Source organism: Schistocerca piceifrons, chromosome X (genome assembly GCF_021461385.2).
Source record: "Schistocerca piceifrons isolate TAMUIC-IGC-003096 chromosome X, iqSchPice1.1, whole genome shotgun sequence".
Lineage (NCBI taxonomy): Eukaryota > Metazoa > Arthropoda > Insecta > Orthoptera > Acrididae > Schistocerca > Schistocerca piceifrons.
Window position 1 is genome coordinate 430,255,406 of NC_060149.1, and position 16,221 is coordinate 430,271,626.

At 38.4% G+C, this 16,221-nt stretch overlaps 1 protein-coding gene across 4 annotated transcripts in view; it reads right to left on the minus strand.

Moving 5' to 3' along the window:
- The window catches only part of LOC124723044 (galactosylgalactosylxylosylprotein 3-beta-glucuronosyltransferase S), a 197,026-nt gene that overhangs the window by 20,994 nt on the left and 159,811 nt on the right, over nt 1–16,221 (minus strand). For all 4 annotated transcript variants that reach the window (XR_007006486.1, XM_047248223.1, XM_047248225.1 and 1 more), the window contains one exon: nt 7,732–7,938. Coding sequence is in view for 3 of the 4 variants with exons in the window: in XM_047248223.1 (XP_047104179.1) it covers nt 7,732–7,938 (207 nt within the window). In the remaining variant the exon portion in view is untranslated. The remainder of the gene's footprint in view (nt 1–7,731; nt 7,939–16,221) is intronic.

The following is a 16,221-nucleotide window of genomic DNA, read 5'->3' on the forward strand; positions in this document are numbered from 1 at the left end:
AAAAAAACCAAGAACATTCTTAACCATTATTACGATATTTTTGCTAGTTCAGCCTCAGACGAATGAGGGCTCACATAGTCCTCTCATATCTCAAATTTCATTAATGATTATTTCCCTACTTTGGAATATTTGTGACCAGACAAGAATAGGAATAAAATGACGTCAGATGCAAATTTTTGGTACTTGGATGTACTCACGTAAGTGGAAGCACTTTATTAGGCCATTCAGTGTCAATGTACATTGAAAATATAATCAGAATTTTTTTTTACATTACTGGAATGTCAGCTGAATGGAAAAGAAATCATCTGATGGTGTGTTGTTTTACGTCTCACAATAAGTGATGACTTTGTTGAAAACCTGTCCCTCAGCCTGCTGTTACAGACCAAGCATAGTTAACATGTTCTACACAACTAATTTAGATACCTCTGACGCTTCCACTGTAGGTACAGCTTTTATTGCAACATACCGTATTTACTCGAATCTAAGCCGCACTCGAATCTAAGCCGCACCTAAAAAATGAGACTCGAAATAAAGGAAAAAAAAATTTCCTGAATCTAAGCCGCACCTGAAATTTGCGACTCGAAATTCAAGGGGAGAGAAAAGTTTTAGGCCGCGCCTCCAAATCGAAACAAAGTTGGCCCATTGTAATATGAGACACAATTTACGTCGAATGAATGACGATATAGCGACAGTAGTTTGGTTCGAGTCGTAAGCTTAGCAGTTAAGCTTTACCAGGTAGCCATTGCTATGCGTCAGGCGCTCCGTCCGTATTTTTACGAGTACCCTTCCTTTTTCACGTGCTCTGTCTGGTTTGAATTGATTGCTTATTTTGCTTTGATCTGATAAGTGCCGTTTTCTTTGTTATAGGTGTTCACGTCATCCTAAGCTGAAAATGGATTACTGTACTGTGTCTTGCATTGTTTGTCGCATTCTGATAGTGCGTGTTTACGGCCTGTCGCCGCTCGCGGCACCGCTTGCTTTTGTGCGCGCTACCGCCGCTTAAAAAGAGAGGAATCGTCTCATTAGCGAAACAATGGCAAGAGACTGCTATTTGTTGTTACTCACACTGCTGCTTTCTTTGATAATGATCAACAAGAACCAAATAATAGACTGCGTATGATAGAACATGTTCTGAACGAGAGTTCGGCGAAAATTTTTCTCCGTTTGAAAATCTTTGCGGCCGCTTCTTTAGTACATCAAATTCTGCACAGAAATTAGAGTCATCTTAGATTTAAAAATATAGTCAGTTGCCGTGCTTCATTTCTGACTGTATCACATTAGGCATAAGAATAATACGAATATAAACATGACACGATACGTATATTCTTCCGCGTTTGCTGTTGTCTCACTCTAGTTTCGTAGTTTATTAGGCAGACAGGATTTAAATGAGATAGCAGCAAACGCGAAAGAATACATGGCAAAATGTTTATATTCAATTATTCTTATGGTGAAGAGAATACTGCATGTGATTCACATTTCATCAGGTTCCTATTAGCAGCCATCTCTTCTCACTGGTAGGAAAAAATTCAGAACGTAGAGTTGGCCATATTGACAAACATCCTAAACAGTCTTGCCAGTCGGATTTTCGTAATAAATTGAAATTCTGCTACATTTGAAGATGAACAATACGGAATTTGTATTTACTTCGTTGGATAAAGTATGAAAATGCAGTGGTCGAAACTCGGGGCGGAGAAAAAAAAAAGCTCGTCTTCCACATTTCTTTTTTTTTCTTTTTTTTTTTAATTTATTTACTGACGCAGAGGTTTTGGCGAAAGTATTTATCTTTGTGCCTACACAGCATACCTGTGTAGCGCTACATATATTCGACAGAAGTTATATTTGTAGCGGCACCTACCAACATTTTTCTGAACTTCGCTTGCTTTGCACTCGATTCTAAGCCGCAGGCGGTTTTTTGGATTACAAAAATCGGAAAAAAAGTGCGGCTTAGATTCGAGTAAATACGGTAAGTGATTTATAATCTACTCAACTGCAAAAAAAAAAAAAAAAGTTATTTACAGCCTTTTGAGATCAGTTGCACTACAAGTGAAAGACGTTCCTATTGGTGAAACGTACCCGTATATTAAACATACAAATGGCTCTCAAGTGTGCTGACCACTCTTGAGTAGGCCATTCAAGATGTTAATCAGAAATAACATTACACAAGAAGACTTTAATGACTAGAACAGTGGGACTTGCCTTTCACTGGACTTCTCACATGGCAGTAGCTGCCATAATGTTATCATCCGCAAATGTTTACTATATGAATGGGGTATTGATAATGTACTCCTAAAGACACAGTGCATACCTTGTAAAATCTGGAATCCCAAAACGATACTGAGATACTGGGACTACCTGCCAGAACGGAAAAAGATGCAAAGAGTGCAACATTCACGAAGATGGCACTACAACAGGTGCTGCAGTATTCAATGGACATAGCAGATTTTCAATGAAGATGTTTAATGGCATGACTCTGTATAACAATATTATGAAAAGGAAAGTTGCTACTCACCATATAGCGGAGATACTGTGCGTTGCACCATCTCTGCTGTATGGTAGTAGCAGCTTTTCTTTTTGTAATATTGTTACATTCCATCCTGGATTTTCCATTGTTTCATTCAAGCCTCCATGTGCTATTTTTCTACTTATTCACACAATCTATCTTACGTTAAATACATATGACACCCAGTCATTTTCTCTTGATTTTCTTTTATGATACCATTTCATAATCTGTCAAGAGGTAATTACTGTTGTTGTTGTGGTCTTAGCTCTCCATGCTACTCTATCCTGTGCAAGTTTCTTCATCACCCAGTACCTATTGCAACCTACATCCTTCTGAATCTGCTTAGTGTATTCACCTCTTGGCCTCCCTCTACGATTTTTACCCTCCACGCTGCCCTCCAATACTAAATTGGTGATCCCTTGATGCCTCAGAATATGCCCTACCAACCAATCCATTCTTCTAGTCAAGTTGTGCCACAAATTTCTCTTCTCTCCAATTCTATTCAATACCTCCTCATTAGTTATGTGATCTACCCATCTAATCATCAGCATTCTTCAGTAGCACCATATTTTGAAAGCTTCTATTCTCTTCTTGTCCAAACTATTTATTGTCCACGTTTCACTTCCATACAAGGCTACACTCCATACAAACACTTTCAGAAACAACTTCCTGACACTTAAATCTATACTCGATGTTAGCAAATTTCGCTTCTTCGGAAACGCTTTCCTTGCCATTTCAGTCTACATTTTATATCCTCTCTACTTCGACCATCATCAGTTATTTTGCTCCCCAAATAGCAAAACTCCTTTACTACTTTAAGTGTCTCATTTCCTAATCTAATTCCCTCAGCATCACCCGAGTTAACTCGACTAAATTCCATTATCCTTGTTTTGCTTTTGTTGATGTTCATCTTATATCCTCCTTTCAAGACACTGTCCATTGCGTTCAACTGCTCTTCCAAGTCCTTTGCTGTCTCTGACAGAATTACAATGTCATCGGCGAACCTTAAAGTTTTTATTTCCTTTCCATGGATTTTAATACCTACTCCGAATTTTTCTGTTTTTTGCTTTACTGCTAGCTCAATATACAGATTGAATAGCATCGGGGAGAGGCTACAACCCTGTCTCACTCCCTCTCCAACCACTGCTTCCCTTTCATGTTCCTCGACTCTTATAGCTGGCACCTGGTTTCTGTACAAATTGTAAATAGCCTTTCGCTCCCTGTATTTTACCTCTGCCGCCTTCAGAATTTGAAAGAGAGTGTTCCAGTCAACATTGTCAAAAGCTTTCTCTAAGTCTACAAATGCTAGAAATGTAGGTTTGCCTTTTATTAATCTAGCTTCTAAGATAAGTCATAGGGTCAGTATTGCCTCACGTGCTCCAATATTTCTACAGAATCCAAATTGATCTTCCCCGAGGTCAGCTTCTACCAGTTTTTCCATTCGTCTGTAAAGAATTCACATTAGTATTTTGCAGCTGTGACTTATTAAACTGGTAGTTCGGTAATTTTCACATCTGTCAACACCTGCTTTCTTTGGGATTGGAGTTATTATATTCTTCTTGAAGTCTGAGGGTATTTCGCCTGTTTCATACATTTTGCTCACCAGATGGTAGAGTTCTGTCAGGACAGGCTCTCCCAAGGCTGTCAGTAGTTCTAATGGAATGTTGTCTACACCTGGGGCCTTGTTTCGACTTAGGTCTTTCAGTGCTCTGTCAAACTCTTCACACAGTATCATATCTCCCATTTCATCTTCATCTACATCCTCTTCCATTTCCATAATATTGCCCTCAAGTACATCGCCCTTGTATAGACCCTCTATATACCCCTTCCACCTTTCTGCTTTCCCTTCTTTGCGTAGAACTGTGTTTCCACCTGAGCTCTTGATATTCATGCAAGAGGTTCTCTTTTCTCCAAAGGTCTCTTTAATTTTCCTGTAGGCAGTATCTATCTTACCCCTAGCGATATGCGCCTCTACATCCTTACATTTGTCCTCTAGCCATCCCTGCTTAGCCATTTTGCACTTCCTGTTGATCTCATTTTTGAGACGTTTGTATTCCTTTTTGCCTGCTTCATTTACTGCATTTTTATATTTTCTCCTTTCATCAATTAAATTCAGTATATCTTCTGTTACCCAAGGATTTCTATTAGCCCTCGTCTTTTTACCTACTTGATCCTCTGCTACCTTCACTATTTCATCTCTCAAAGCTACCCATTCTTCTTCTACTGTATTTCTTTCCCCCATTCTTGTCAATCGTTCCCTAATGCTCTCCATGAAGCTCTCTACAACCTCTAGTTCTTTCAGTTTATCCACGTCCCATTTCCTCAAATTCCCACCTTTTTGCAGTTTCTTCAGTTTTAATCTACAGTTCATAACCAATAGATTGTGGTCAGAGTCCACATCTGCCCCTGGAAATGTTTTACAATTTAAAACCTGGTTCCTGCATCTCTGTCTAAGCATTATATAATTTATCTGACACCTTCCAGTATCTCCAGGCTTCTTCCATGTATACAATCTTGTTTTATGATTCTTGAACCAAGTGTTAGCTATGATTAAGTTATGCTTTGTGCAAAATTTTACCAGGTGGCTTCCTCTTTCATTCCTTACCCCCATTCCATATTCACCTACTACGTTTCCTTCTCTTCCTTTTCCTACTATCGAGTTCCTGTCACCCATGACTATTAAATTTTCGTCTCCCTTCACTATCTGAATAATTTCTTTTATCTCATCATACATTTCATCAATCTCTTCGTCATCTGCAGAGCTAGTTGAAATATAAACTTGTACTACTGTGGGAGGTGTGGGCTTCGTATCTATCTTGGCGTCAATAATGCGTTCACTACGATGTTTGTAGTAGCTTACCCGCATTCCTATTTACCTATTCATTATTAAACCTACTCCTGCATTACCCCTATTTGATTTTGTATTTGTAACTCAGTAGTCACCTGACCAGAAGTCTTGTTCCTCCTGCCACCGAACTTCACTAATTCCCACTATATCTAACTTTAACCTATCCATTTCCCTTTTTAAATTTTCTAACCTCCCTTCCCGATTAAGGGATCTGACATTCCACGCTCCGATCCGTATAACACCAGTTTTCTTTCTCCTGATAACAATGTCCTCCTGAGTAGTCCCTGCTCGGAGATCCAAATGGGGGACTATTTTACCTCCGGAATATTTTACCCAAGAGGACGCCATCGTCATTTAACCACACAGTAAAGCTGCATGCCCTCGAGAAAAATTAGGGCTGTAGTTTCCCCTGGCTTTCAGCCGTTTGCAGTACCAGCACAGCAAGGCCGTTTTGGTTAGTGTTACAAGGCCAGATCAGTCACTCATCCAGACTGTTGTTCCTGCAACTACTGAAAAGGCTGCTGCCCCTCTTCAGGAACCAGATGTTTCTCTGGCCTCGCAACAGATACCCCTCCGTTGTGGTTGCACCTACGGTACAGCTATCTGTATCGCTGGGGCACGCAAGCCTTCACACCACGGCAAGGTCCATGGTTCATGGGGGGAGAGGGGGGGGGGTAATTATTATGCTCACTAATACCATTTTCTGTGTGTATTGTCGTTTGATAAATTGTCTCTCAGCTGAGGCATGGCAATTCACACATATGGGTCCCGTAAGTACAATCAGATAAAAAAGATAATGATGATTTGTAATGAATGCCTACACACATGACACAATTTGTTGGCTGCATTAAGAACAGCTAGACATTATCTTTTGATTATGATTTTCACTGCAATGTTACTGGGAGTTCATACAGCCTGCTCCAAGCGAACACCGGCTGTCATTTTTGCACATAATATGCTGGGTCATTTTTATAATAAGGGGCCAGCAGTGACAATTTTCCATAGTATGTCACAAGAATCTCCTTGCACACTGGTCCTTCATATTGTATAACTCTTGGAGAAATCAGGTTTTTGATAAGAAATACTTCATAAATCATAGGTAATGACACTTATTTGGTACCTGCATTTTATCATCAGATGATCATTTTTAAACTTCTCAGTTAGCTCTGTAATTTTAGCTTTCTTCTTTAGAAGACTCTGGAATTCTGGATGACTGTTGATTAACCAAAGGTGACTGCAGGGGCTAGGGTGACAACTTATTTCTCCACCAGCATCATCTCTACTGCATTCTATGCACGGATCTGCTGACTGATGTATTTTGTAGAAAATCACAACTACTTTAGCAGGGTTTCTCACCATTAGAATGTATTCATTGAGCACAGATTACCTTGTCAGTTCTAGCCTACTGTACACTTCAGTTCACCCTATTCTCATATTTCTGCAACCTATAACAACTTGGAAAGCATTCACCAAATGAGTCACAACAAATTTCTCTGATAGCCAGCCCTAAGCACCTCCCCACCATCAATTCAAAGTCAAAATCAACACAAAGAATGTACTTAAACAATGGAAACTCCAAGTTGGAATATCAACAATATTAGGAAAAGGCTAGACTGCTGCTTATTGCAGCTGTGAATTCCACTCCAAGCTGCCAGAGGTGGCACAGTCGTGTTCTTGAGGGTGCTTGCTTGAATGAATGTGTATGTGTTTTCTTTTCTGAAGATGGCTTTAGTCAAAAACTAAAAGTGCAGCAGTCTTTTCATTGCGCCTGTCTGCAACTCGACATGTCACCTTTCCAGTGAATAGTAACCTGTCATGTTTCTAATATTTTTAAAAATAATCTACTTTTAATTCAACCTCAGACACACTACCTCGTGAATATATATCTTAATGGGTATGTATAATAAAATATACTGAAAACAGACACTATTTAAAATATTTTCACTTTACACTCACTTGACAGCTACCTTGATCTAGCACATAATGAAATACAAATTTAAAGTGAAATTAATGTATTTAATGAAAAAAATAAAAGATAGAATGCAATTCATATGGCTTGACAGCATCTATCGAAATGGAAGCCTAATCTCAAAATAACTACATTGTGTGGCACACTAAGCTGTTTGTGGCGAAACGTACACCACACATTTCAAAACAAGTGTGTGAAGAATTATACAAGAGGTATATGCCAAAGTCATAACCATAATTTTTTTCTCATCTATAATTATAATTAATGTGCAAAAAAAGAATCATGTTCACGTAAAAGGCTACCCCAATCACTGTTTAACACATGGAAATTATCCCACATGCACCTAAGTTTCCCAGTGTAAAAAAACAACCAACCAACTATGAAATAAAAGCCTGTACCTCCCACATATATTACCTGAGTGCACGAGTTTCCTTTTGGTTCGATATCCTCCAATTTTAAGTGAAGACTTCGAAGAAAGTGGTCCTCTTCATATCCAGCTTTGTATGGCATGGTTGCATTTGGATGTTCCAATAAAAACTCAACATTCACAGCAAATCCAGCCATGTCTACTGGAAACTTTCTCTTGGATGGCCATGAATCAAAAAATCCTATAACTCTTCCCTAAATATAAGTACAAAAAGTAAATTTCAGTAAAGTGCTTCACTTTCTTTACTCATGCAGTAACTATATTATGTTAATAATTAAAACAAGGGTCTGTTACAGAGTGAATGAACCTATATAAAATTTTTTACTATATGTAATATACACTCACGCTCATAAATTAAGGATAATTGCGGAATGTGGTGCCACTCAACATGGCACTACACAAAACTGGCGCTAATAGCATAGGCCCATAGGGAACACACACGACACAGATCTGTAAGTCCATGGTATTGGTGATAAGTTGAGAAATCCGTCCCAAAACACATGTGCTACAAAATGCCACTGTTTCCTGTGCATGTACCCTGACATCAATATGGGATATGATCACCATGCACACGTACACAGGCCACACAACGGGCTGGCATACTCTGGATCAGGTGGTCGAGCAGCCGCTGGGGTATAGCCTCCCATTCATGCACCAGTGCCTGTCGGAGCTCCTGAAGTGTCGTAGGGGTTTGAAGACGTGCAACAATATGTCGACCGGTTGCATCCCAGACATGCTCGATGGGATTTAGGTCTGGAGAACAGGCAGGCAACTCCATTTGCCTGATATCTTCTGTTTCAAGGTACTCCTCCACTATGGCAGCTCGGTGGGGCCGTGCGTTATCATCCATCAGGAGGAAGATGGGACCCACTGCACCCCTGAAAAGGCGGACATACTGGTGCAAAATAACGCCCCAATACACCTGACCAGTTACAGTTCCTCTGTCAAAGACATGCAGGGGTGTACATTCACCAACCATAATCCCAACCCACACCATCAAACCACGATCTGCATACAGGTCCCTTTCAAGGACATTAATGGGTTGGTATCTGATTCCTGGTTCATGCCAGATGAAAACCTGGCGAGAATCACTGTTCATAGTACACCTGGCCTTGTCCGTGAACATAATCTGGGACCATTGTTCCAATGACCGTGTACTGTGTTATTGACACCAGGCTTTACGGGCTCTCCTGTGACCAGGGGTCAGTGGAATGCACCTTACAGGTCTCTGGGCGAATAAACCATGTCTGCTCAGTCATCTGTAGACTGTGTGTCTGGAGACAACTGTTCCAGTGGCTGTGGTAAGGTCCTGAGCAAGGCTACCTGCAGTACTCCGTGGCCATCTGCAGGCACTGATGGTGAGATATTGGTCTTCTTGTGGTGTTGTACACTGTGGCTGTCCCATACTGTAGTGCCTGGACACATTTCCTGTCTGCTGGAATCGCTGCCATAATCTTGAAATCACACTTTGTGGCACACGGAGGGCCCGTGCTATGACCTGCTGTCTTTGACCACCTTCCAGTTGCCTTAGTATTGTACTCCTCATACCGTCATCAATATGTGTTCTTTGAAACACTTTCAACACACAGTCACCATTAGCACATCTGAAAACATTTGCACACTCACTGGCTGAACCGTACTCTGACATGCACAAACACACCTCTGCGTATGTGGACTGCTGCCCAGCGCCACTGTACGATGACCGCAGGTCAAATGCACCGCATGATCATACCCCGAGGTGATTTAAGCATGCAGACCGCCCACCAGAGCATTGTTTCACCATGTATCAGCATTATCCTTAATTTATGAGCATGAGTGTATACAGCATGTATATCTATTTGCAAATTAATGATTCTTCATATGAATGCTATTGAAGAAATGGGTATTTATCACTTTTCTTCATCTCACAAGCAGAGAAAATGTACTTGGTAGAATAAAACAAAGGGTCATATTGCACAGCTGACTTAAAAAATCTGAACCATTGTTTAGCCACCTAACTGTAAAAGAATTCTTACTTTATGTGGACACTAGCACCTATCGTAATCTATGCATGTGTGCCTTTTAGTGATGCTATATTGATATGATAAAGTCTTCGTGTTGAGAGAGGCAGCACATATAGTTTAGTCCTAAATGTCAAGGTCAACAATCTCATCCAGTGGGCAGGTCACCATCAACAATATTAGTTGCTCTCACTCCACAAGCCATTTTATGAGTGATTGAGTGAGTGAGTGAGGAGTAGTGGGAGGAGGAGAAAAGGGGGGGGGAGGGGGAGTTAGCCTACAATGCTGGTGCCTAATTTGGTGAGTTAGTTAGTTAGTTAAATAATTGTGTGTCCCATTGATCAATGTCACAGTAACTGTTATGATGTGGAACATGTCAAACGCATAACAAATTTTTGTTAGTTATTCCATGCCCTTAAATGACATTAAACACATATATTATACCTACAGATTTATTTATTCCTATTCAAGAATTCATCTATGGTATAGAAGGAGTTGTCAAGGAGATATGATTTCAATTTATTTTTAAAAATGGTTACTGCTGTCTATCATACATTTTATTTTATTTGGTAATTTATCGAAAAGTTTTACAGCAGCATACCTCACCCCTTTTTGTGCCAAAGATAGGTTAAGTAGAGGATAGTGTAAGTCTTTCTTTCTTCTGGTATTATAATCATGAATGTCACTTTTGTTTTTACACTGGTATATGTTGTTGAGGACAAATTTCATTACCGAGTAAACACACTGTGAGGCTTTGTAAGAATCCCAAACCTTTTAAAGAGATACCTACAAGATGTGAGACTATGAGCCCCCACACATTATTCTATCCACTTTCTTTTGAGCAGTGAATAGTTTTTGTCTGTCCACGGCTCATGGTCTTGCGGTAGTGTTCTTGCTTCCTGTGTACGGGGTCCCGGGTTCGATTCCCGGCGGGGTCAGGGATTTTCTCTGCCTCGAGATGACTGGGTGTTGTGTGTCTTTCATCATCATTTCATCATAATTCACTTGGAAGTCGCCGTAGTGGCGTTAAGGGACTTGTGGAGCGGCGGCCGAACCGCCCCGCGAGGGGTCTCCCTGCCACCAATGCCATACGCTCATTATTACTTTTTGCCTAAGTGTTGAGTTAACCCAAAATATTATTCCACATGACATCAGAGGGTGAAAGTATGTAAAGTATGTTAGCTTGTTAATTTCTATATCCTCAAAATCATCAATTTTCTGATTGCAAAAGTTGCTGGACCTAGTTGCTTTAGGAGATCTAAAATATGAATTTTCCAGTTAAAGATTCTCATCTATATGTACACCCAAAAACTTAGTATGCTATACCCCAGCTACTGATTTCTGTTAATGTGTTATATTTATTGAAGGAACTGTACTCCTTGCAGAAGAAAATTGGATTCACTGTGTTTTTTTCAAAATTGAGAGCAAGCTCATTTGTAGAAAACCTTTCAATAACTTTTCCAGATATTATTTGTATCATTTTCTATTGGAATTTCTTTTACTGGATTAATAATGATGCTTGTATCGTCGGCAAACAGTGTCAGTTTAGCTTCTTGTTTCGGATAAGAAGGGAGGTTATTCATATATATCAAGAACAGAAGGTGATCCACAATCGAACCCTGTGGAACACCTAAAGATTAGATTAGATTAGATTTACTTTCATTCCAATTGATCTGTAGTGAGGAGGTCCTCCAGGATGTGGAACATGTCAGAAGTAATTTAATCCCCGTTAGATGAATTGGGAAACTTCCTTAAATCACTTACACCATATAAAGAAACCTTTTGCTTCCTGTTCTGTAGATATGACAAACTGTAATTTCTCTAACATAAATTCACAGTTCACACAATCAAATGCTTTGGATAAGCCACAGAAAATTCCTATTGGTGACATTTTACTATTTAAAGACTCTATTACGTGGGCAGTGAGATTGTATATTGCTGCATCAGTGAAACAGCATTTTTGAAATCCAAACTGTGCTTCACTAAGTATCCCATTACTGCTGAGATGGCTAACCACTCTTGAGCACTATTACTAACAGACAGTCATGGCAGGAATCTATCCAGCATGCTCCGTGAGAAAAATCGCAACATAGCAGTGACTAGGGTAGTGAAACCGGGAGCGGGATGTAAAAATGTTGTAGACATTAACTCTCAGACGAAATTAATGCAAGAAAATGACTTTATCGTCTGTATAATGGGTTCAAACGATGTGGCAAAAAATGAAGCAGAGGTTTGCGTCAAAACGCTACAGAATTTTTTACAAGCTAATAAATGCAGAAACACAGTAGTTGCCACACTTCCTCATAGGCATGATCTGATTTATAATTAGTGTGTAAACAAAGAAATTCGGAAAACAAACATTAAAATAAGGAAACTGTGTTCTCAATACACTAAGTGCGATGTACTGGATATAAGCAAGCTGCATGGAAATCTGCACACGAAGCATGGAATGCATTTGAACTATGATGGGAAAAGATTTGTTTGTGATCGTGTTAGTGAAATAATCAAAGAAAGACTTGTAAGGGATAGAACAATTTATCAGCTTCCTGAACATCCTTCCAACAGCGAGGAAAACAAAATAAACAAGAAAGAAGAACGAAAATACAACGCTGCTGATGTTACTAATTTAAACTAGAGGTATGTGATGCTGTAAATATGATTCCCAATTACAAAATCGTGAATACGCCCGAACTAAAAATTTATCACCATAATGTGCAATCCCTGCGTAATAAGATTGATGAAATTAACGTTCTATTAACACATTAACTTAATGATATCTCAGTGTTATGCATTTCTGAGCACTGGCTTAACCCAGAATTAATCCAGAATACGAAAATAAACAAATTTGTCTTGGCTGCTTACTACTGCAGGGAAAACAGCAAACAGGGTGGGGTAGCAATTTACACAAAGGATAATGTAGATTTTATTACACTACCTGACTTAACCAGCGCAAATGTCGAAAAGGATTATGAAATTGCAGTTATAAAAATTCCTCGGTTAAACCTGGTTATTGCTACAGTTTACCGATCACCGTCCGGGAATTTTGAACTTTTCTTAAACAAAATGGAGTCATTGCTAAATAAAGTAAATAAAATGGATTGTGAATTGATAATCTGTGGTGACTTCAATATTGACTTCCTCACGAATAGTGGAAATAGGGAGACCATTTTGAACCTTGCAACGTCCTACAATTTAAAGGCTGAAGTAAAAGCAGCTACCCGAGTATCAGAAACTTGTCAAACAGCTCTTGATCAGTTTCTAGTAAAGAAGAGTTTACAAAACACCTCACTAAAAATTTTCAATGCAGGTTTTAGTGATCATCTTGCTCAAATATTAAGCATAAAAGTACAAGGCAGTATTATTAACAACATGTCTTTTAGAACAGCATATCGAAGCTATAATCAGCATAATGTGAACTACTTCAACAACTTATTACAGAAAGAAAAATGGCTAGGAGTGTACAAAATGAACGATATAAATGAAAAATTCGACACTTTCATTGATACATTAACCCATTTCTTTGAACTTGCATTCCCACTGAAAACATTAACCATACGGGGAAACTCTAGAACAAACAGCTGGATCACAAAGGGAATAAGGGTTTCATGCCAGAAGAAAAGACTACTTCATGAAATATGTAACTCAAAAAATTCCTCACCTGTAGTACGAGCATACTATAAAAAATACTCCAAAATATTAAGAAAAGTAATAAAAGCAGCGAAAATAATGCATAATGATGAAATCATTTATAATTCAGCTAATAAATCAAAGGCTATGTGGAGTGTTATAAATAAAAAATGTGGAGAATACAGACAACCTTGGAAAAATATAACACTATCACATAAAAATAAAAAAGTAACAAACCTCTTAGAAGTAGCTAACACATTTAACAACTTTTTCACAGGTGTTGCTGAAAATATGTTACAATCAAACTTTAAGAGCATCCAGGCAAATGAATATAAAATAAGTACATGTAGAGGATCAATGTACAACAGTTGTGTTTCACAAGATGAAGTAGCTAAAGCAATAAAAGGACTAAAAAATTCCAAATAGGCAGGTATTGATGGTATACCTGCAACAATGTTAAAGAAGAGTGCATCAAACCTAATTGAAGTACTCACACATTTATGCGACTGCTCACTTCAGGCAGGCACTTTCCCTGATGTGTTAAAAACATCAAAAGTTATTCCTGTATATAAAAAAGGGGATAAAGACAATGTAAATAACTACAGACCCATCACAATTTCCTCCTGCATCTCTAAAGTACTGGAAAAAGTTATGTATGAGAAACTTAAGAAATTTATAAATAAAAACAGCATCCTATGTAATGAACAACATGGGTTCAGAAATAAGAGGTCAACGACAACTGCTGTCTATGAGTGCATCAATTCCATCCTAAACCTGATGGACAAAAAACAGGAAACAATAGGAGTCTTTATTGACTTGTCAAAAGCTTTTGACATGGTGGACCATAAAATTCTACTATCAAAGCTATAAAGATATGGTATTCGAGGTCTGTCCAACAAGTGGATCAGTTCCTTCCTGACAAATCGTATGCAGGCAGTGTGCGTCAAGCACACAAATATTGAACTAAAAACTGTATCTAATCACTTATCTGACTATAAACAAATAAAATGTGGTGTACCCCAAGGATCCGTATTGGGACCCCTTCTGTTTCTTCTGTACATAAATGATCTAAGCTTAAATATTGATGCACACAAATCAATCGTATTTGCAGATGACACCACGATTCTACTAAAAGGAGACGACGACGAACAGTTACAGCAGACAGTAAACACGGTCACGAAACAACTTAGCAGCTGGGCACAGAGTAATCAGCTTGTAATAAACAGTAAGAAAACCGTTGCTCTAAAATTCCACAATGTTCCTAACAAGGACATGTTTATCCCATCAGTCTCTATCAATAACGAACCAGTTGGTAACAGTACTGAAACCAAATTCTTAGGACTTTGGCTGCAGAGTAACATCAGATGGAATAAGCATATTGAATGTCTCAATGCAGAACTGAGCAAAACATGTTATCTTCTTTGTTCGTTAAAATCATGCTGTAGTGAGAAAACAGTATTGATTGCATATCATGCGTACTTTCATTCTCGTCTTAGATATGGGGTCACCTTCTGGGGAAAATCTAAAATAGCTAATAGCACTTTTAAACTACAAAAAAGGGCCATTAGAATCTTGTTTGGGTGCAAGCCTAGAGACTCTTGTAAACCCCTGTTTAAGAAATCTGGTATTCCCTTATTACCGTGTGTTTACATTATGGAAACCCTTTTGTTCTTTAAATTAAATGTAATAGGCAAGGACCAGAGGCTACAAAAAAACTGTGATATACATGAGCACTTTGCCAGACAAAACAGGAACTTACATATGACTCAAATCAGCACAGCACTGTGCCAAAAAGGTACTTTTCACATGGGAGTTAAGCTTTATAACAAACTTCCTGAAAACATAAAAGCTATCACTGAGGTCAATACATTTGGAAAATCTCTAAAGTCATATTTACAGCATCACTGCTTTTATTCCATTGAAGAATATTTAAATTTATGAAATGTGTTATATAAATACTTGTGTGTAAAGTGTATTATTGTAAGCTTAAATATGTATGCCTTGAAATTACTTTCAGCCTGTATATTTATAACTTGACTTGTCCAATGTCTTATGCATAAGCTGCTATGTAGACAACAGGACCAATAAAATACAATCTACAATCTACTTTCTCCACAACTTCAAAAATGCTGAGAGAAAGGATACTGACAAGTAATTATTGACATCTGTGGTGTCCCCTTTCTTGTAGAGAGGCTTGACAATGGCATATTTTAACCTGTCTGGGAAAATACCGCGAGTTAGTGATGCATTACAGATGTGACTCAGAACATCAGCTGTAACTGCTCCACATTGTTTTAATATCTTTTTAGAGATGTCGTCTACTCCAAAAGAACATTTATTTTTCAGAGATTTAATGATTTTCCTCATTTCACAAGAGGTTGCTAGATGAAAATTAATTTGACTAGGGTCTCTCAAAACTGACTCTTCCATATGTACAGCATGCCTTTTTTTTTAACTATGCTCACCAATTTTTTTACCTACACTTAAGAAATGGTTGTTAAATATATTAGCTACTTGTGTACTGTTGGTTAAGATGGTCTCATTCTCTTTAATAGTAATACAATCTACCCCAGTGGCTACTTGTCATGTCTCCCTTCTAACAACATTCCATATTGATTTGATTTTATTGCCCGAGTTGTTAATTTCATCCCTAATATACATATTTTTTTTTAATTTTCTGACAACTTTTCTGAGTATGTTACAATAATTTTTATAGTGTAAAATTACTTCTCGGTCTTTACTAATTCTTGCTGCCTCGTACAATTTTCTTTTCCTTTCTGAAGACACTTTAATACCTGTAATGATCCAAGGTTCCTTTGAAAACTGTTTGGTGTTACATTTAGTAATTTT